The sequence below is a fragment of the Polypterus senegalus genome, chromosome 1, assembly GCF_016835505.1.
Source record: "Polypterus senegalus isolate Bchr_013 chromosome 1, ASM1683550v1, whole genome shotgun sequence".
Taxonomy (NCBI): domain Eukaryota; kingdom Metazoa; phylum Chordata; class Cladistia; order Polypteriformes; family Polypteridae; genus Polypterus; species Polypterus senegalus.
Genome location: NC_053154.1, coordinates 98,120,209 through 98,144,208, shown reverse-complemented (window position 1 = coordinate 98,144,208; position 24,000 = coordinate 98,120,209). Strand labels below are relative to the sequence as shown.

General features: G+C 36.1%; 1 protein-coding gene across 3 annotated transcripts in view; it reads left to right on the top strand.

Moving 5' to 3' along the window:
• kif18a (kinesin family member 18A) overlaps positions 1 to 24,000 on the top strand; it is a 135,174-nt gene that overhangs the window by 95,659 nt on the left and 15,515 nt on the right. For 2 of the 3 annotated variants that reach the window (XM_039753793.1, XM_039753801.1), the window contains exon 15: positions 20,782 to 21,223. In XM_039753793.1, the coding sequence (XP_039609727.1) occupies positions 20,782 to 21,223 (442 nt within the window). The remainder of the gene's footprint in view (positions 1 to 20,781; positions 21,224 to 24,000) is intronic. The other variant, XM_039753810.1, reaches the window with a different exon arrangement.

Sequence of the window (24,000 nt, the reverse complement as noted above, 5' to 3'; positions counted from 1 at the left end):
CCCTCCCACTATGGTTATGAAGAGTTGGCACACATCGACTCCTATGAATATTGTGCTTTATAAAAATGCAGTGGTTAATTGTAAAACTGTGACTGTCCAATGCCTATTACCATCTCACATTTTGACCAGTTGTTCCTCTTACTTACCATTTCCAAAGTCTTCTATTTTCACCTTTTTATGAGATTTTATATTTTTGTTTCTATATTAAATAAGGAAATCTTGCATTGGATGACTGTGTATTCTCTCTCCATGTAGAGTAGCATTGAAATAAGTATTTGTAAGTGTAACCCTGCCTTTTACGACTTACTTAGTGTTTTCTGTAATAAGAGGCATGCTATGTGTGTGTAAAGTAAGAACTGGTGCACTTCTCTGTGTTGCATAAATAAAGTAGGTTGTATCTGGTTCAAGTTCATTTTTACTTTATGCCCTTTTCAACAAGTTGAAATAGGACTGAAGAATCAACAACTTCCTACAAGCTGCTTAATAGCCTCATCCTTGTCTTTTGTGTTGCTGCTTTGTGCACCTTGAGATATGAAACATGTTTTTGTTTATTTACATAAGGTATTCTTCAAATTTCTTTGACTTCAACATTTCTAAAAGCATTTGTCAAAAGATTTCCTCTTTACATCTTAAAGTCATGTTGAGACAACTGGCTTATCTAATTGTACTGACTTTAACAAACTCAGAACAAACATGAAAGATGTAATTGGCATAATTTTCTTTCAAGCAGTCGAGGCCTCAAGTACTGAAAGGAAATATGGACAAACAAAATGCCCTGAATCAATGTTTAAATAAATTTTCCCTCCCACTACCAGCTTTTCAGTGGCCAGTGTTCCATACTATCTCTGCTGCATCAAAAACTCCTACCGCTAGTATGGCCAGTGATGAGTCCACCTTTACCACTGTTCTGGTGTGTAGCCTCCTCAGGAAACGCACAAAAGAATCTGTGGGACCAGATGGAGTTAGCCATCAAGTGCTGTGTTGACCAACTTTGAAATATTCTCTGCTACTGTTAAGTCTGTCATTATGGCTCCAGGTATTATCACTACTCAGGAAAACGTCCTATATTATTCCATTTCCAAAGAAGGCAGGTGCCTAGTCACCTAATGACAGTGTACCAATTATACTTCTGTCCCATGTCATGAACACCTTTGAGAGGCTGTTCTGTACTTGGAGTTCCTTAGTGAAAAACCTTTTGGTCCTGCTGCAGTATGCCTATCAGGCAGTGATTAGATTGAAAGATGCAATTATCCTTCTGCTCCACAAGACTTATTCCCATCTGAACAAAGCTGGCATCACTGTAAAGATTAAAGTTTTACAATTTTTCCAGTGCCTTAAATAATGTCCAGCCATCCCTTTTGAAAGGTTAATGTCAGGGGAATGCAGGTTAGTGAAGCAATGTTGTCCTGGCTAATGGATTGCCTGTCCAGCGGGCCATAGTTTCTGAAACTCAAGGACTCTATCTCTTTGGTGATGTGAACAGAACCAGAACACCTTAAGGGGCAATTCTGTTTCCTTTCCTGTTCACTCTGCACATCTTAAATTATAACACCAGGGTTACTCATGTTTAATGCCTTGCATAGAATTCACACTGAAACATGGCATATGGACAGAACTAGGAATGTGTGTACACACAAAGATGCATAAAACTGCATAAACACATTTCTACGCACTTTCCCTTTATAAATCACAATCAACATGAATTTTAACGCACATGCCCTAGCCTACAGACCCATCCCCAACTGCTCCGACAATTTTGCTTATTTTAATATGCAAATGAATATAAATAGCCCCTTCCAGTCAGTTTTTTGTTAAAAGACAATGGCAAAAGCAAGTGTACAAAAGAAGAATTTAAGTGAATGGTGGGTCTGGTCAGTCTGGTGAGTAAAGTGGTGGCAAGGAAGAACGCACTATTCTGTGGCTTAAGCAGCAGTATAAGCAACAAAATGAAATTGACAGAGTGGCACAGCTTGATGGAGGCACTCAAAAGTTCAAGTTCAGAAAGTCACACAGTGCCTGAAGGGGGGGGGGAAGAATGGTCAGGTTGTGGTGTTGCTTAATCAATTGTGCACTTGCATATCACGGGTAACCTTTAGTTTGTTGTGATAAAGAGTTCAGGTGCAGTACCTCAGGGCAAAAGGAGTAGGTACAGTCTTGCAGGTTTGACTAGGAAGTAGAATCTGAGTGTTTTTAACATTGCATTTATTTGAATTAAATACTCATTTTTAAAAAGGTAATTGAGAAACCCATTTTCTTTTAAAATAATAGTAATGAAGTACTTCAGTGTTTACAGAGCTTCTAATGAAGAGTTATTTCTGTGTAGACTTTTTTTTCCGTTGAAAAGATCTCACTTTCCAGTTTATCAGTCTGTTTCTAGCAGTTGTGTGATTTGTCTAAGTGAGGTCCCAGTTTTTAATGTGTTCAAGATGTTCTACAGAAAGCAGGGTTTTCCAACATGTGCTGAAGAAAACAGTGACCACCTGTTCCGTGACGGGCCTCATTACTACTGATTTAGAAATCCATATTTCATTTACAAGCTTTCATATCTTTCCCTGAAGAGATTTAGGCAATTTCGTTTTCATTCTTCTTTAGACCTCCGTTAAAGGTTTAAATATAACATAGACACAGTTGTGTACTCTGTCACTGAAACTGTAGGTCTCTTCTGTGGATGATATTTCTGTACTATCTACTGCTACTAAGGACAAAATATTTTCTTTTAAGCAAAATTGAACACTAAAGTACATTTTAATTTTAGAAACATTAGCTCTTGTTATCCTTCTAAGAATTAAAAAAAACACCAAGTGTTAATTGCAATAGAGAGATTTTAATGTTCTTTCTAAATCTGTAACTTTTGACTTTTCACCTTTTTTCCTGTGTGTAACATTAAATTAATGTTAAAGATCTGCAGTGGTTTATATAGTTGTCCTTATGAATTTGCCTCTGGTGACTCAACATTTCCATTATTCTTAAGGTGAAATAAAAACAGTGATCTTTGGAGAAATTGCAACAACATGTGGCTGTATTATATTAACATTAATTAAATACGGTACATAAAACTATGTATTGGTGTGTTATAATGTGTGGTTTAAGTTAAGTTAAAGGTACAATAAAAAACAAATTTATATACTTATTTGTATAATTTTTTAATATTTTGTAATGTAGAATTGCAATATCATCTGCAGCACACTAGCTTTTCCATTGTTTGAGTAAATGTATAACAGAATTTGAAGCTTGCATAACCTGAAAGTTTGATCATAGTGTTGATTTAGCTAAGATGTCTGAAAGGACAGTTGTGTGAATTCTGGAAATACAGAAATTAAAGGTTTTCATGCACATCAGAAAAAGAGCTTATTGAAAAAACTAGATAACTGTACAGCATTGAGGAATAAGAAAGCACAAATATGAAATTTTCATTTGACTTGTCTCATGATGCTTGCACGTTTTTTTTGTGCTTAACATCCTTAAGGAATATCACATTCTTTTGATTATATTGTTGAATCTGAATTGAAAAAAGAAAACAATTATTATTTGGTGCTGTACACATACACATACAGTAGCTACTGTACATAATTCCTTTTTGAAAATAAAGGGGTGACAGTAACATTATGTATGCAATTTTTTCCCCCTGTTGCAATGTTGTTTTCTCCAGTAATAAATTGGGAAATTCTGTAAATACTAGAAAACCATACCATGCAGATCAGTTTAGTACAGAATATATGCAGAAATTACATTGAATTTCTGTTGTTCGTAATAGAAGTTAAATATGCATTTTGGAGTACCAAGAAGACTTGAACAAGTGTATCCAAAACATTTTATGCAAATGATTGTGCATATTAGGTGCCTTTTTGATAATAAAACTAATGAAAATACCACACCTGATGCTAATGGTTTAGGAAAATTTAAAAGGTGGACGGAAAGTTGCAGTTTTACCTGTTAAAATATGTTTCAAAACAAAATCTAAGAAATATTTTCTTAATGTGGTAAACAGCTCCAGATTTAATCTAATTCCAAAATAATAGATGCAACTTTTGGGAAAGTCTTTGACAAACTTTAAAATTCAACCAAATTGGCCAAATGCAAACATTTTAAAATTTATTTTTAAAAATGTGGTCTTTTTTTTTTGCTTGTACTTCAGAATTTAATTTTTTTTTATGTAATTTTTCAATTGATAAAATAAGGATGTTGCGGTGGGCTGGCACCCTGCCCGGAATTTGTTCCTGCCTTGCGCCCAGTGTTGGCTGGGATTGGCTCCAGCAGACTCCTGTGACCCTGTGTTAGGATATAGCGGGTTGGACAATGACTGACTGACTGACTAAAATAAGGATGCATTTGTTTATGCATTTTGTGTTTTGTGTTAAAAAGCATTAGTTTTGTATGAAATAAATTTATTTTACATATTTACACTTTCCTGTAGCCTCAAACAAATAGTCGATGCATCTTTGGAGGTTTAGATTTATTATACATTTGAGATTTAGGAGAAAAGCTGAACATACTAGTATATTTTATGCATATAAATAAATGCCTGTTAGATTTTCCTAAAATTCTTTTTTTTTTTTTCCTCCACCAAATCTCCTTAGCCTATATTTTGGGACATGGGACATATATCAAGATTAAAAGATTTTTGGTTCATTATCAGCAGCATTTTTTGTAAAGCACCTTTTCAAATGATGCTTTGATAAGAGACGGGAAACTCTACATCTAGCATACTTAGTCCTTTACAATGGGCTTCAGCTGCTTTTGTTCTGGTTGTTCGAAAGCGTCCCTGACATTTTAACGTTTATAAAACAGACAGCTGTAGCTATTCTAAGAACCACATGGTCATAAATTAATATTTTAGTTTTCAGACTGTTGCCAAGCTAGTGACAGACTATCATTGTCCATTCATGTAAAGTACTGATTCATATTTTTTTTTCAATGAAAAGACCAAGAAGGGCAGGGAAGTGTGAGCAATAGGAACAATGATTAAACTCATAAATAAACCTTGAATGAATCTCCTTTTGTTTTATAGCAAATGTTTAAAAGCCCAAAAAAACAGATTTTCAAGGTCAGTTTAATTGTGTACATTTTAAATGAAAAACACAACCTAGTGTATAACTACTATTTATGTAGATTACATTTAGGATTTACTTTAACCCAGCAGAACAGACATTTCTTTGAGTCATCTGAATTGTTCTGTAATCAAAAGAAGTAGAAGTCTTTACTTAAACAAGGCTTCAAATTAAAATGAATATGTTTAGGGGAGATTGAGTTGGCTTATTTCAGCAGGCCCTGCAGTGTCTCGTGAGAGGTATTACATTGGTCCTGAAACCTCAACATCAGTGCATTTTGAATCTGTATATTAACAGAAGAATTAGTTAGCAACCAGTCTGATTCATTTACATTTGGCTACATAGGACTACAAACTGAAGCTTGTGGTGTGGCAATTTATGTCTTTGTATTTATAAAATGTGTGTGATGGCCCTCACCTGAATAGAAAGGTTTTAATTTACCAATCAATTTTTGGTCCCATTACCCTCTGCTATCATTATTTTTGGTTAGTTTAAAAACAAAAAAAATTATTGCTCTGCTCTTTGTTACATGGCATCAATGACTGGATGGACAGCCGGGAAGCGTACTAATCATTCAGACTGTGGAGAGTTAATTGAAGTGGTATTGTAATATGGTGAGTCTGCCCCACAGAGAATTCCAGCATTTGTAACTTTTATAATCTGGTGAGCTCCCAAGAAAGACTTTGTGACTGTTCCTGGTAGGAGAAAAGCCAGTTTTAGTCTGCTGATGATGCAGGATATATTTTGGATAGGCACTCAGTCTTTTAGTTAGATTTTAGTCATATTTTTATATTTTGTCAAGTGTCCATATAATGGAAAGAATCATATCCCTTTTACTAATGATGAACTGTTTAACACTCATAATACTTTATACAGAAATTTGTTTGTGGAAAAATGGGATCATATATTCAGTATCCTTTATTTAAAAAATTTTAAAACCTAAGCAGGAAGCAATATACTAATCCAATCAAATAAAGAATGTTTCAAATAAGTCGCTGATACTTTAAAGAATTGATCCTTGGTCTAATACACTTAAAAGTCAAATACTCGGTGGACCATCAACCAGTCACTTGTAAGTGCAGTTTTAAATTACAATTAATACATTTATTTTGCTAAAATTATTAATGTGAAAATAACAGCAGGCAGCTTGGAAACACTGATATAGCAGAAGAGGCACACTGAGAATTGAAAATATTTTATCCAGTTGTTGATGTGTTAATGATGCTCAGCTACTGGTTTGATTCCTTAATGGTTGATTAGTTAAAATAAATAACTTTTACAGCACCCCAAAACATTAATTAAAATTGCGCTACCAATCCCACATTAAAATGAATAGAAATGTATGCTCTACGCACCATGATGTTTTGAAAGGATTATTTTTTTTTTTGCTTTCCTTGTGCTAAATTGGTTTTCATTTATTACAAATTGCCTAAAATCTAAAAAAAAAAAAAAATTGTACCTGCCCTAAGAGATGCTGAAAAGTGCAATTTTCGAACTTGTGTCTGTAATGTCTAACTAATGCATTACATTAATATATATATATATATATATATATATATATATATATATATATATACTCCTGCTTTGTGCTGTGCAGTGGTGCATCACTGTTTTATTCCTTTTTGGCCAAAGCTTGCAAATGTGGTTATGCATTGCAGAGCTTCATTTTTAATGACTAGTCCATTTTTAGCACTATTTGAAACTGAACAATATTAGGGAAATGTATGATAATTATTACTGCAGGAGGCCTACAATATTTAAAAAGTAATTCACATGGGATCAGAAATGACTACATAAATGACAGATGGCATTGACTGCTTCATGTAGGAGTTTGTCATCATACCCAAAAAATTTCAGAAAAACTATAGAAGAGATCGGGAAAATTTTGTTACAGAAAACAACAGAGTGTTTAGTGTCCAGTTTGCACAGGATTGATCCCTCCCCACCATGAAGAAACATCTGAAGTGCGCATCAAAAGACTTGCTGGGAATAAAAATGTGGTTTTATAACTATTCATTGAACTATAGCACTCATTCTGTACATTATTAAATTAATTCCTTCATTATGGTTTTCCCTTTGTCCCAGCTAGCAGTATTAGATGCTACCACTTCTTTCTGACATGGACAATGAAGTAAGTTGTAAGTAAGTAAAGTTTATTTATAAAAAATGAATCTTCGGTGCATAGCTAACCCACTTGTTTTTCATCTTGTATGTAGAACAACTAACAGATTTTGAGCCTAAGATATAAGTGTGCAAAAGGCAGTAAGCTTGAAGGGATTGGATAAATAGACTGGAGCTTGTCTGTTCAATGCCCTATAAACAAGTACTAGAAATGAATCCTAAAATCAACTGGAACTAATGTAAACAGTATAAAATTGGTATAATATGCTTTCTCTTTCTAGAATGTGTTAGCAACCAGACCACTGCATTTCCATCCATCCATCCATTTCCTAACCCGCTGAATCCGAATAGGGTCACGGGGGTCTGCTGGAGCCAATCCCAGCCAACACAGGGCACAAGGCAGGAACCAATCCCGGGCAGGGTGCCAACCCACCGCAGACCACTGCATTTGGTATAGCATAAAGACACAAAATGGATAATTTGTTCAAGCCACTAAACAACACATAACACACATTTAAATTAAAACATGGAGAGGAATCAAATATAACTCTAAGGTTTCAAAAACTGGATTTAGCAGTCATGCAGAAAGGTGCAAGCACCTGATTAATCTTGCGATAAGTGTCAGGGGAAGCCATAATCATTGTTTCCATTTTGCTGGGATTTAAATATAAGTAATTGTTAGAGAGCCACTCTTTTATCTGTGAAACACAAACAGCTAGGGTTGACATCTTATTGAGCTGGTGTGGTTTAAAAGAAATATACAGCTGAATATCATCAGAATGAAAGTGATAAGTGATGTCTTTAAAAGATTGAATGATCTCTGCAAAAGGAAGGATCTAAAATTAAATTAACAATGGACCAATGTTTGAGCCTTGGGGATCCCCACAGTTTAGAAAAGCAGTAGCAGAAGAAAATTTACTTGTACTAACAGAAAAGCTCCAATTTGATATGTAGGATGAAAACCAGACTTAAGGCAGAGTTGGAAACACCAGCCAAGTGTCTAAGCCTATTATGTAAGATGTTATGATCCATAGTATCAAAGGCTGCACCAAGGTTCAGTAAAACTAGTATGGAACAATTCCCAGCATCAGAAGCCATTAGGAGATCATTATAGACCTTTAAAAGAGCAGTTTCACTAAGGTGCTGTTTTTTAAAACCAGAATGTAAAGGATTAAAAATCTGTGAATTGTGTAATAGAGATTTAAATTTCTAATATTTTACTAATAAATGGTCATTTTGAAATTGGCTGATAATTGCAGACAGAGCTAGAATTGAGATTAGGTTTCTTCGTTAAAGGAATTACCTCCATGCGTTTAAAATAGGAGGGAACATACTCTTGCTTCATGCCATTGATTATAGACAACAAAGATGTACCGATGCTGGGGAAGGGCCCAAGTAAAACAGAAGGAGGGTAATATCTCTAAAAGGATGAAACGGGTTTCATCCTGCTATCTGTTGTAAATAGATTGCTAAGTGAAATCTGAAGGAGTGAAGTAAAAGACTGGGCACTGAGTGTCATCCTGATATAGACAGAGATTTTGGAATTCCAGTCCCTCGCCTTATTCACAAAATGGTTAATATATATTGAAGTCATCATCTGAGTGAAGCAAATACCTTAGCGATATTTTTACTAGGAGTTATGAGATTAGTAAAATAAGAAGACTGACCTTCTTTCACTGATTCATTATAAGAAGTATTAAAGTATTTCTTTAAAATGCTCGCGGTGGACAATCAAACCTGTGAACTGTGTAGATTGTCACAAATTAACACCATGTTTCAGGAAGTGTTTAATCATTTTAGGCATGCTATGACATTTACTTATTATTGGGCCTAATGTATCCTGCTGTTGGTGTGGTTTTGTCATTTGTATTAAAATGCAGCCAGATTTTCGATTTCTTCTGTTTAAATGTACAGACATTGTGGTCCTGAATCGTCATTAAGCCCTGACGTAAACAGTGTACAGCGTACACACATTGCATTTAGACTAGAAACTTCAAATGTATCTTTAGCAAATAAATTCTAATTAGATTATCTTTTCCTTCACATGATACAAATTATCAGTGTGACAGCTTTCCTTGCAGAGGGTTTCAACATGATGGTTGTGCAAGAATTTTGAATGCTTTATGCATTTTTATTGATAATGAAGGCACATGGTGATTGTAATTTACAGCATATTAAGAGAAGACAGACAAGGTAGAGGATTTTCAATAATGCTGCTAGTGAGCTGTGTCAAAGCTGCAGGTGTGGCAGCGTCAGTCAAGATACATGAATGGAACAAGACTGGTGGAATAAAAGCCTGCTTGATCATTTTCAAAGACAAGCCTCTCCTGATACACCCCTAGTTACAAATGATGTCACTCTCAACAAGGTAGAATCGTTTACATTTCTTGGCACAACTATCACTCATAATCTAAACTGGGATGAAAATGTAACTGGTTTTATCAAAAAAAAAGTACAGCAGCAAATGTATGTCCTTAACTTTAAAAGTTTAACCTATCCCAATCAGTGCTGGTACTACTGTATTTTATAGAGCCATCATTAAAACATCCTCACCTTTCTATAAAAACCTGGTATGGCAATGCATCCGCTCGCTCCAAACATAAACTGCAGTGTGTTATTCAGACAGAGGAAAAGGTTGTACAACTCAAACTGGATTCCAGTGAGGTCTTGTATATAAGCCAGGAAATGAGACGGAATTATAAGCAAAGATTGCACTCAACCATTTTGTTCAGTTATGACCATCAAGGAAATGTTTCCAGTAACTAAAGGCAAGAAGATTGGACACAAACATTTTCTTTCCTGCTGCAGTGTCTATGGTTAAACACTGTCTGATTCATCTGTCTCTTCCTGATTTCTGTTATCCTCCATTCAGTATAAATGATATTTGTTTTATATAGGACTTGCCTAATACTGTATATTAATGGGAAGGAGTGTGATTCTACTTTACTATATTATTTTATATATGTTTTTATTTTCTATATGTTGTGTTGGTTTCACGTATTGTATAGTATGTTGTTTAATTATATGTACCTTATGTGTATGGATGCAACACCAAGAGGTATTCCTAACAACTATGTTGCCTGGCAATAAAGTTAAAGTTCAAAGTTCAGTAACTCTCCATCCTCTGAATGGATTCATCACCACATAATTTTCTGTATTTGTGGAAGACTGCTGTCCCTGCTGAAAAGAAATTGCGTGCTCATCAAAAAGCTGTTGCAGTGTTGTTACAGTATTTTGCCACTAGCACTGGCTTTAACATTTTTCCCTGGTCCTTTTGCTGTAAGCCAACCATCGCAAGGGAATGCAGATTGTAAGAGTATGGTACTGTCAGCTTTGCAGGAGATTTACATCAGTCACCCATAAGGAAATTATTCTGAAATTGTGGGTGGCTTTGATTGTTGAGGATTGGGGTGTGGGATTGTCGTGGCTGGGTTTGGGGTATCCTCAGTGAGGTGTTGCTACTGATGGGTCACTCATATCCATTACATTCCCCAAAAAATATTGCAACTATAAGGGTTATCACTTAATTTAACTACAAGCTATAACCGATTTTCTTCTATACCAGTAAGTTTGTCGTTTGGGAGAAGTTTGAAGGCTGGCGCCATGTGACTTAGCAGGAAAATTACAGTGTTTTAACTTTTAAAGTAATACTTTTTGGAAAGAATGGGTAAAACAATCATACTTTTATAACATTTATTCACATGATTAACATGAAATGGGTTTGGTACATTGTGCTTTTCTTGCACTGACCTTTTTGTGTTATGTTTTTTATAAATTAAAAAGACGAATAATTCACTGCACAACAAAGTTTTTGCTTCTTGAACACTGTTGGTTGCTTCTTATAGATTTTTGGATGCTGATCACGAATATCACATCAAATATTACTGTACTGTACCATTTCAGAGAAATCTTCAGTTTTGTCATGATTATTTTCTTATATTTGTATCCAAACATTTTGCTACCAAAAGTGACTTATCAACAACGGTTTGTGCAGCCTGAGCATGCCCAGGCATGGAATCAGGCCAGGTTGGAAGCTGTTGAACTGTGGAAGTTGACATTCTGAGCAGGTCTGAACGAGCTTGACGCTGTCTCAGCATGCTATAAAGGTGGTTTACATACACCCATCCTGCTCATTTGGTTTATATAGATAGTCAGTTACTTCTGTTTGACTGTGTCTGGTTTCTCTGCCAAAATCAAGAAGTCAACTTAATATCCTAATATGCCTTCAGCAATGAGACCCATGCCACATGACGACAGTCTTCCAATTCCGAAATCACCAGAGGATTGGACCTTAGATGAACCAGATGAAGAAACTGCAATGCAGGGTACTGACAGTGACATTGACCCAGATTTTGAACCATGCTCATCAGGTGATCCACATCTGATAACACGGTCCAAATTGAACGATTTGGTCAGAGATTTGGGTCTGGCAAAAGCCAAGCTGCTGGGTTTGAGACTGCAGGAATGGTGTTTGCTGTCACCTGGTACGAAAATTTCTGTGTTTCGAGGCTGACATCATGATATAACCAAAGTTTTTGCACAAGTTGACAGTCTGTGTTTCTGTTGTGACTTTGAAGGATTGTTCTCGGCCCTGGGTTGTGATCACAACTCGGAAGAGTGGCGTCTCTTAATTGATTCGTCAGTGTTAAGCCTGAAAGCTGTTCTGTTACACAATTGCAATGTTTATCCTTCAGTACAACTGATTGTGAAAATAACTGACGCCGAGATCAAAGAGGGCATTTTTGTTGGCCCCCAGATCAGACATGATATGAGTGAGAAGAGGTTTGAAGATCTGTTAGCTGTGCCAGAAAAAAATGCCTAGAAAGCCTTCAAAGATGTTGTTGGCAATTTTTTGGGCAATTACAGAGCCCCAAACTACATTCAGCTGGTAGACAAACTTCTCAAAGCATGCAAGACAATGAAGCAACATGTCACTCAATATTCATTTCCTCCACTCATACTTGGACTTCTCAAATCACGGTACTATCGGTGACAAACATGGTGAAAGGTTTCACCAGGGCATTGCTACGATGGAGAAATGATACCAGGGCAACTGGAATCCGTCAATGTCTGCTGACTACTGTTGGACACTGCAACGTGATGCACCAGACATTGAATACAAAAGAAAATCCGGAGCAAAAGACTTTTAATTCTGTTGAATTTAATAGCTTATGCGAAACATAAATGTGACCTGATATGTTATTGTCAGTAAATATATAAATGTCTATGTCTCAGAATTCCTACGTGATGCAGTCAAACCAAAACTATATTTGTGCATACTGAGTAGGTACCTGTCACAATCGGCAAAATCTTTTCAGGAAGCAAGACTTTTCAAAAAAAAAAATAGTTGTGCAGTGAATTGGTGAGTGAGTGAGTGTTTAGCACTTGCACCAGCAGCACTGCCTAATCTTGCATAGTCAGCTGGGGGGTGTATGCTCAAATAACAGTGCAAATTTGTTATTTATGAATTTTTCGTAACTAAATTCTTGCTGTTCTAGTCAACAAATAAGTTGAGTAAAATCTTTTGTCACATAGTGTTACCAAATTAGCTAGGCTGATTTCTTATTGGCCACTAATTCGTCCATCTTTGCTCTTTTGTATTAAGCAGAGGTACTCATACACTTTCAAGACTGAGCACTCCCTGTGGCCAACATGAAATTACATAAATGAAGATCGGTAGTGTTGACTCATACAGTTAAAATGGTGATGTCCACACCTGATGATAACATTGTAAGTTGTTTATTTTTCAGGAGGTGATTGATTAACCTCAGATTTCTCTACATTTCCCAAACCAAATGTTCATTTAGAGTGCAAAATAGGTTAAGAAAGAACATTACATGTTTACACTGTTTTCCAGAAACAAAAACAGAATTATGTTATAATGTGAATATAGCATTTAAATTGCACCAGGAAATTGATATACATGTAAGCAAAGAAACAAAACATTAAATAAGATGATAGCAAAAAATATTTTTCATAAATGACAGGAAATCCAATTGAAAATGAAATAGAGACAGAAATTAAGCTCTATAAAACTATAAGGCAAATTCTTCAAATTGAAATAAGATCTAAAAACACTGCACCACCATATGTAGAGTGCGCAGAGATTGAAATAATTGTGAAAATAACCCCAAAATAGAATAGTTAATATACTGTATGTGTATCTATGTAAGCTATTGAAAACTGAAGAGTGCAGTGGTTACAAGTCTGGCATGTTTTGGGAAAAAACTCATTTCCCTGAGATACACACTTAAGTATAAAAAGCTGAAGAACAAACTGTAGAAGTTGACAAATATTATATAATAAATCTTTTTGCCTTATACAGCAAAGGCACAAACATTCCAATATTTACAGTGGGATGCAAAAGTTTGGGCAACCTTGTTAATAGTCATTATTTTCCTGTATAAATCGTTGGTTGTTACGATAAAAATTGTCAGTTAAATATATCATATAGGAGACACACACAGTGATATTTGAGAAGTGAAATGAAGTTTATTGGATTTACAGAAAGTGTGCAATAATTGTTCAAACAAAATCAGGCAGGTGCAAAAATTTGGGCACCACAAAAAAAGAAATGAAATCAATATTTAGTAGATCCGCCTTTTGCAGAAATTACAACCTCTAAACGCTTCCTGTAGGTTCCAATGAGAGTCTGGATTGTGGTTGAAGGTATTTTGGACCATTCCTCTTTACAAAACATCTCTAGTTCATTCAGGTTTGATGGCTTCCGAGCATGGACAGCTCTCTTTAACTCACACCACAGATTTTCAATTATATTCAGGTCTGGGGACTGAGATGAACATTCCAGAATGTTGTACTTGTTCCTCTGCATGAATGCCTTAGTGGATTTTGAGCAGTGTTTTGGGTCGTTGTCTTGTTGAAAGATCCAGCCCCGGTGCAGCTTCAGCTTTGTCACTGATTCCTGGACATTGGTCTCCAGAATATGACGATACTGAGTGGAATCCATGCGTCCCTCAACTTTGACAAGATTTCCAGTCCCTGCACTGGCCACACAGCCCCACAGCATGATGGGACCACCACCATATTTTACTGTAGGTAGCAGGTGTTTTTCTTGGAATGCTGTGTACTTTTTCCTCCATGCATAACGCCTCATGTTATGCCCAAATAACTCAATTTTAGTTTCATCAGTCAACAGCACCTTATTCCAAAATGAAGCTGGCCTGTCCAAATGTGCTTGAGCATACCTCAAGCGGCTCTGTTTGTGCTGTGGGCGGAGAAAAGGCTTCCTCTGCATCACTCTCGCATACAGCATCTTCTTGTGTAAAGTGCGCCGAATGGTTGAACGATGCACAGTGACTCCATCTGCTGCAAGATGATGTTGTAGGTCTTTGGTGCTGGTCTGTGGGTTGACTCTGACTGTTCTCACCATTCGTCGCTTCTGTCTATCCAAAATCTATCTTGGTCTGCCACTTCAAGCCTTAACTTGAACTGAGCCTTTGGTCTTCCATTTCCTCAATATGTTCCTAACTGTGGAAACAGACAGCTTATATCTCTGGGACAGCTTTCTGTATCCTTCCTCTAAACCATGATGGTGAACAATCTTTGTCTTCAGGTCATTTGAGAGTTGTTTTGTGACCCCCATGTTGCTACTCTTCAGAGAAAATTAAAGGAGGAGGGAAACTTACAATTGACCCCCTTAAATACTCTTCTCATTATAGGATTCACCTGTGTATGTAGGTCAGGGGTCACTGAGCTTACCAAGCCAATTTGAGTTCCAATAATTAGTTCTAAAAGTTTTGGAATCAATAAAATGACAACGGTGCCCAAATTTATTCACCTGCCTGATTTTGTTTGAACAATTATTGCACACTTTCTGTAAATCCAATAAACTTCATTTCACTTCTCAAATATCACTGTGTGTGTCTCCTATATGATATATTTAACTGACATTTTTTATCGTAACAACCAACGATTTATACAGGAAAATAATGACTATTAACAAGGTTGCCCAAACTTTTGCATCCCACTGTATATAAACTTCAGGGATTCTACCTCCAGTCAAACCAATATCATGTAAAAATTATAGTACAATCCTAGAACAAAATTAAAAATAAAATGTGGATATAAAAATAATTTAAATATTTTTTAATGATATTAACAGTGGAATTATTCCTGCTCAATAAAAAGAACTTTGCCTTATCTTAGTAAAACAACAATCCTTGTCTCCCAGACAGAGAAGGTTATCTTGTGTACAGCTAAAAAAAAAAAAATAGAACACAATGTATAAATGAGTAAAAAAAAATAACATACACATATAACATATATATAAAAAAAAAAAGTTTTGTTTATTCAGTCCTGAAAGTGTGTTAACCCATTTTATAGTACAAAGAGAAATATTAGCCAAGAATGTAACATTATAGTAATGCCAAGTAGCAAAGGACTTACCATATCATTTAGTAGAGACTTTAAAACTGCATGTACAGAACATATTACTTTATTCTGCGCTTAATTCCATTAGGGCATGTCTGGTTTTGTTTGTTTTTATTTGCTTATATGTGTTGTATGTTTTTTTTTTCTATTTATACTTTGAACTCTACTAACTTCTTGTAAAGCACTTTCAGCTACACTTTTTGTATGAAAATGTACTGCATATACATATTAATCTTGTTCTTGATGCATGTAACCAAAGCAATAGTAATGATTTTTTGCCATGCATGGTTGGCTAGAATCTTTGTTTTCTCAGTGATTCTTGTCAATTTAAATGGTTATTTTTTTATTGCTTCACAAAACATAGTGTTCTGAAGGATGTGTGGTTCTGAGGTTGTTTGGTTGATGGTTTTTATTTTCTGACCCATAAGTCTCCATTGTAAAGTGCTTTTACAATTTATTGAAAAAGCTTAACTTTAGAACACAGTTTATCATGGCAAATGCATATATACCATGTTTGTGAAGAAACCAGTTTGACTTGAAAAACACCAAACTTATCCTTAAATGTGTTATGTGCAGTAGAGCTAGCTGCATGCTGAATGGACTTTGTATTAAGATAAGGGTCAAGAATCACTGGTTTAGCCTTATTCTGTGTTTTGGGAGATTTTGCAGTAATTGTGGATAGAGGGTCTGAGGGTCTGATAATTGTGTTTATCTGCTGTTTCATTTGTAGTGAAAAAGTACTCAAATATTTGCTGTGTTTAGAGTGTTGGTATTTGAAATTAATAACAAGGGCTTAGTTTTTCTGGGAAGTGCAAGCCTCTGCTTGGCACTAGTTGAATGACATGACAAGAAATGGGATTTAGGGCAGAGGTAGTCACATGAGAAAAGATTGACCAATTAAGAAAGGGTTAAGAACTAATCATCATGTTTTATTGTAGTACATTGATAATTGAGTGTGTTATGAGATAAAAACTACATCAAATTACACTGGTCTACAAAAAAATATTTTTTGATTGCTACTGGGAACTTCAGAGCAGCTCTTTATTAAGTTTTTTACACAAATTTCATATATGACATCATGATTAAGCTAGCACATCAGTTTTTTGAAATACACATCATTGACGTTTTGACACTTTTGAATATCAATATAATATATCAACATGCTATCTGGAGTTTTGGATTATGTCCTACCAAAATTATTTTGATGTGTTTATTCTGAAAACAAACCAGAAGATGATACCAGAGACAAGTTAAAGCATATTTACAGTATGTCAATTTACCTCAATATAAAAGTGAGGTCAGTGTACCCAAAAATGCTGGAAGCACTCGCTTTTGCGCTTGAACTGTACATCCGTCTCTCTTTGCAAGAACCAACAGTAGTCATCCATCATGCTCGGAGTGAATTTTTCCCGATATCTGTTTTCATCACCTTTATATCTTGATGAAATCTTTCCCTATACTCATTACTGACATTGTCCAGATTTGGTGGAAAATAGTCGAGATGAGAATGTAAAAAATGTATCTTCAGTGTCATTCTGGCTCCCATAAGCTGATATGCTTTCAGCAGGTTCTCCACAAGTTCAGCATTATTCTCTGCTCTGTGACTAGCAAGAAAATTCTGGACAACCTGCACAAATGCTTCCCATGCTGCTGATTCAGTTTGCTTCAGTTTCCTTTTGAACTCGTCGTCAAGCATCAGTTCACGGATTTCAGGAACAACAAAAACACCTTCCTTAATTTTGGCATAATTTTTCTTTAGACCAAACTTATTTCTTAAATGCTGAAAAAAAATCGCTGTTTCTGTCCATTGCCTTGACAAAATTTTCAAATTAATGGTGAACCTAACGAACACAATGTTCTGAAATGCAATGTTATGTTTAACAGTAAAATCTCTACCTACTGCATCGTCATGTCTGAGTCATGTCATTATGCTTAAGAGTCATATAAGACCTGGTAATCAGAAACAAATATTTTTTCTACTAATTAAAAATGAATAATATTTAAATAAAATTAATAATGACAAGGTAAACAACTCACAGCTGTAAGTAATGTGTGGCAAAATCATTTATCTTAATGGCATCTCTAGTGGAATTACCAGCATTTATCAAAATGGTTATCCACCTTTACTGCCCAGTCACCCTAATTGTCCAAGACCTGGAGCATCATAACTAAAAAACGGGACGTGCTGGACGCAAACAATTTTCAGATTTGGAGTCAGCAAGTGAATCCTGTTAAAGTAAAGGTGAAAGACTCCCAGTAGCAAAATGCTTGTTGACCAGTGTTACCGCATGCTTTTTTTTTATCTTCAAATCCAAAACCTTTGGAACAAAGATACAGACCAAGTAGGTAATAACCAGAGCATGGCACCACTCATGATGCCATTTAATATATGTTTGACAACCAAAAATAGAGATATTCAAACATAATTATTGCATTAGTTATCATGAGTCACATAAATTCTACAAGTACCTAGTGAGGAATAAGTTTCTGAAATTGTAAGGTAGTGCAGAGCTTTGCACTGTGGAAATTAAATATATTCCTATATATTGTATTTCCAGTCCATATCCTTGTATGGATGTCAGATGTGTAATAAACAAAAAGTTAAGACCTTAGAACAGTAATCAGATATGAACCATTACATGTTGTATTACTTGTAACATTCTTTGTACTGCTTCTGCTACTGAATTAGTTACTTTGTCATCCTGTATCAATGTGTGCAATATTGAGCCCTGAAATGGACTGGTGCCCCATCCAGGTTTTGTTTCCTCTCTTGTTTTGCCCAGTATTTTCAGATTAGGCTCGGGGCCCTTGTGACCCAGAAGTACATTATGCATGTTCAGCAAGGTGTAGATAACAATACCAACGGTACCATACTAATTAAAGTACACCTTTTCTCATTTGTAATCTGTTATGTTTACAGAAATGTGTTTTACTCCAAATGAAATCAATTGTTAGTGGACTATTAGATTACACACTAATTTTTACGAGCTTGCATATATTGTCTATCATATATCAAAATTTTCAGCTACTTAGTATTATTCCTTTTTTAAATGTTTTTAGTTTGTTTTACAAGTTGCTGCCTGTGGAACAACTCTTATATTATAATGGGACCTGTTCTACATAGATTGTTTTGCATTAATTCAAGTTCCACATCCACACTTTACAATATTGTGTAATTTTATCCATGTAATAAATAATAACTAATAAAAAAAAGTTTGCCATGCATATTATTTCAATAGCTTACAAAAAAAAGCCAGCATCAGAAAGATGTACTGACTTTGTGTTATGTTGGGGTTGTGGTGTGCAAGAGATGTAAGTACTGTTGTGGCTGGATTTTTTTTTTTCCTTTTTTCATGTACACAAACATATTTAATTTATTTATTAACAGTGTGCTTTTTTCAAAACAATGCAAATTTTAATTTAAACTATTCATATCACTTTCTTAGCAGCAGTACATTTTAGAGTTTAGATTTGAACAAATACTTCACTGAAAATAGTAGCCTAAAAATAAATAAGTAAAAAAGAAAAAAAAAAAGAGAAGAGAAGAAAACATAAGGCTACTGATTGTAACTGCTTATAAAAAGTATTCATAACAAATGTACAATCATATATTTAAAAAAAAAACCTAATATATGCTGATTTGGATTGTGAGGCTTATGAAGATACAGATGGCATCAGTTTATTAATAGTACTAAGATGATTGTATTTTTTAGTTTGTCTGCAAATTATTCATATTTGACAATTTCATAACTATCTTTTAAGTGATGTTGCCAAGTACACTTTGAAGTTTCTTGCTGTCCTTTATTGTTATGGCCATGTCACAATACATGACTTTTCCTGTGATATTTTTTTTTTCAGTTTTAGACTTTATTTTCATGAGTTAGTGGTAGTTATGGTGTGCTTCCGTGACTGCTTCTCATCTAGTCTAACATATCTAGTGACTTGTTACAACCGGTCTGTGTTTCATACCTACAAAATCAAACAGGTTTGATTTAGTCTTAAGTGGTAACGTGTATTTATGAGTTGACAACTAGCAGAGTGCACTATAATGCAAGTGCAAAGAATAAAGAATACCCCTGTTTTCGAACTGACAAACAGGAAAGAAAGTCATCTATCTGATGTTGCGTATTTTACATACCACAAAATAATGGTGGAAAAAAAGGCTAGAGATTGCAACTGAATTTGATATACCTTTAAGGCACTGGATCAGTTAGGTTGCACACTCTTGGGTGTTAGAAAAAAGAACAAGTTTGCAATTCTTTATACATGTGAAACTGTGCTGGAAAGTTGTCATGCAGCTGTCTAATTTGATATACCCTGTGAAACCTGGTTGTGTAATCTGACATACACTGGTGACAAAATCTAATGCAGTCATCAAGTTTGAAATTCTTTACAACTAGAAGTCATTTAATGTGACATTGGATTGTAGCATGAAATCAAGGTAAGTCTAAACTACAGAAGGTGTATTTGGCTTTGAAATAATATCCATCTTCAATATCACTTTGTTCTTGCCTATGGTATGTTAAGTAATAGATCAGTGCCTTCTTTCCCAAATCAGTTATGCTAAAAACACTGTAACTAACTAAGGGCAATCATTGTTCAATTGCTTCTCAGAAGAATATAGATTTATTTGAATTACTTTCTGGCCTGTATAAAGTATGTAAATCATGGGCACACATTCATTTGACCCCATTAGTCCATCCAGATAGTTATGTTTTGTACTTTTGAAGTGTTTTTTTGCTACCATTTGGTGACAGTACATGTTACCCGTGCAGAGTGTTGTTATTCATATTCAAGAAACCAAAAAAATAAAGAAAATCTACACTGGTAAGTCCAGTTTTGCATGAATAAAAAATATGTCACCATGGTGAAGTGGTTAACAGTCTACTGGAGCAGGCTTAGATGTTATGTTGTTAAAGGTAATATTTTGACAGGTTTTTGAATTTGAAATAGCATATTTGATCAACTTAGCTTTTAGCTACCTACCATTTTTGATGGCTTAAGTATTTTCTCCTTACTTGTCAGACTATTTGTGTTCTTAGGTAAGGCAAGGTTCAGGTTGCACAAAATGAGAGTTTTTTTCCCATTTTATTATTTAATTTATGTCTCCTGATAAGATTTTTGGAAAATTGAAGAGTTCAGAGTTTTTAAATGTAATTATTGATCGTTTTCCAACATTATTTATTGTGTGTTTTAACAACCATTTTTACTGTTGCTTTAGCAGAAATTAAAGATGCATCCCAGCAGAACACCATTCTATCGGCTGAAACTGGTAACTCTTTACCACAGTTGGAAGGGACTAAACAGATGGATTTTTCTCCAGTTCGTAAACCTCTTGCACCAATTAAACTACAGTTCAATGACTCCTTTAGTGAGGATGGTATTTGCCCTCTTCCATTCACACCAGAGGTTTGTCATCCACACCTAGTCAACTGCCCTAGACCAGAAACTCAGAGGCCTGAGTACTTGGGAAAAAGCAGTTCCTATGAAAAAAAAAATGAAATGGCCAGTGATCCAGTGAACATTGGTGTTAATTCAGACGACCCTGTCACAACTGCCAACACTACCATTACTCTGAGCCCTAGTTCCAGTAAGCTTCAGACTACAGAAAAATGCTTGCCTCAGCCAAAAATCAGTAAGGTCTACAGCAAGGTTTCACACAGGTGAGTTTAATATCTGTTAAGTTTTTTTGCCATTTTGTTGCAGCCACAATTTTACACAACACTTGTGTATTATATCCATGAAGTGACTGCATATTGTTTTGGAAATAATGTGGTGTGAACTTGCTGCATTGTGAATTGACTAAGATATGAAGGAGGAATGTGTTGTATATGTGAATGTATGTGTGTGTGTGTGTGTGTGTATATATATATATATATATATATATATATATATTATATATATATATATATATATGTATGTGTATATATATATATATGTATATAATATATATATATGTATAAACTGCTCAAAAAATTTAAGGAACACTTTGAAAACACATCAGATCTCAATGGGAAAAAGAAATCCTCCTGGATATCTATACTGATACAGACTGGGTAATGTGTTAGGAATGAAAGGATGCCACATCGTTTGATGGATATGAAAATGATCAACCTACAGAGCCCTGAATTCAAAGACGCCCCAAAAATCAGAGTGAAAAATTATGTGGCAGGCTAGTCCATTTTGCCAAAATTTAATTGCAGCAACTCAAAATTGTACGCAGCACTTTGTGTGGCCCCTGTGTTCTTGTATACATGCCTGACAACATCGGTGCATGCTTCTAATGAGATGACAGATGGTGTTGTGGGGATCTCCTCCCAGATCTGGACCAGGGCATCACTGAGCTCCTGGACAGTCTGAGGTGCAACCTGGTGGCATTGGATGGGCCAAAACATAATGTCCCAGAGGTGTTCTATTGGATTTAGGTCAGGAAAGTGTGGTGGCCAGTCAATGGTATCAATTCCTTCATCCTCCAGGAACTGCCTGCATACTCTCACCACATGAGGCCAGGAATTGTCGTGCACCAGGAGCCACTGTACCAGCATAGGGTCTGACAGTGGGTCCAAGGATTTCATCCTGATACCCAATGGCAGCCAATGTGCCTTTGTCAAGCCTGTAGCGGTCTGTGTGACCATTCATGGATATGCCTCCCCAGACAATCATTAACCCACCACCAAACTGCTCATGCTGAATGATGTTACAGGCAGCATAATGTTCTCCATGGCTTCTCCAGACCCTTTCACTTCTGTCACATGCTCAGGGTGAACCTGCTCTCATCTGTTAAAAGCACAGGGCACCAGTGGTGCATCTGCCAATTCTGGTATTCTATGGCGAATGCCAATCGAGCTGCATGCTGCTGGGCAGTGAGCTCAGGGCCCATTAGAGGACATGGGGCCCTTGGGTCACCCTCATGAAGTCTTTCTGGTTGTTTGGTCAGAGACATTCACACCAGTGGCCTGCTGGAGGTCATTTTGTAGGGCTCTGGCAGTGCTCATCCTGTTCCTCCTTGCCCAAAGGAGCAGATACTGGTCCTGCTGATGGGTTATGGACCTTTTATGGCCCTCTCCAGCTCTCCTAGAGTAACTGCTTGTCTCCTAGAATCTCCTCCATGCCCTTGAGACTGTGCAGGGAGACACAGCAAACCTTCTGGCAATGCACGTATTGATGTGCCATCCTGGAGAAGTTGGACTACCTGTGCAACCTCTGTAGGGTCCAGGTATCGCCTCATGCTACCAGTAGTGACACTGACTGTAGCCAAATGCAAAACTAGTGAAGAAACAGTCAGATGAGGAGGGAAAAATGTCAGTGGCCTCCACCTGTTAAACCATTCCTGTTTTGGGGGTCATCTCATTGTTGCCCCTCTAGTGCATCTGTTGTTAATTTCATTAACACCACAGCAGCTGAAACTGATTAACAACCCCCTCTGCTACTTAACTGACCAGATTAATATCCCATAAGTTTCATTGACTTCATGCTATACTCTGATTAAAAGTGTTCCTTTAATTCTTTTGAGCAGTATATATATATATATATATATATATATATATATATATATGTGTGTCTATATATATATATGTATGTATGTGTATATCTATACTAATAAAAGGCAAAGCCCTCACTCACTCACTCACTCACTCACTCATCACTAATTCTCCAACTTCCCGTGTGGGTGGAAGGCTGAAATTTGGCAGGTTCATTCCTTACAGCTTCCTTACAAAAGTTGGGCAGGTTTTATATCGAAATTCTACGTAATGGTCATAACTGGAAGCAGTTTTCTCCATTTACTGTAATGGAGATGAGCTTCAACGCTGTGGGGCGGAGTTTCGTGTGACATCATCACGCCTCCCACGTAATCACGCAGTACATAGAAAACCAGGAAGACCTAAAAAGCGCTGAAGAAAACATGCATTATATAATTGAGAAGGCAGCGAAACAATAAGAAAGCGAGTGACATATACAACCATATTCATGACTTCTGCTACTTCGGAAACAAAGCACGATGTAAACCTACACTTTAAATTAAGTTCATAGACAGGCTGCCGCTGGCGTTTGTAATTTAGTGCCTGCCCATATAAGGCCGTCCGTCAGCGGCAATCCAATAGCAAACTCCCACTAAATATTCACGGGTTAAGGACTGTGCTTATGCAGAGGAAGATGAGATGGTCAGGGTGGTGTTTGGTACAAACTCAGCGAAACTGCGAGAGAAAGTTTTAAGTGCCAGGACTAAGGTAACATTAAATACAGCCATGGACATAGCACGAGATGGCACCAGCACAGCTGGGAAACTTCGATGCATGTACACCGAGCGGCTCACGTGAACTGGACGAGTGCACAGATAAAAGCAACAGTTCCAAAGAGCGCTGAACAAAACCGAATTACACAATTGAAAAGGCAGCAAAAATATGAAGCGCTTGATACATACAAGCATATTCATAAATCC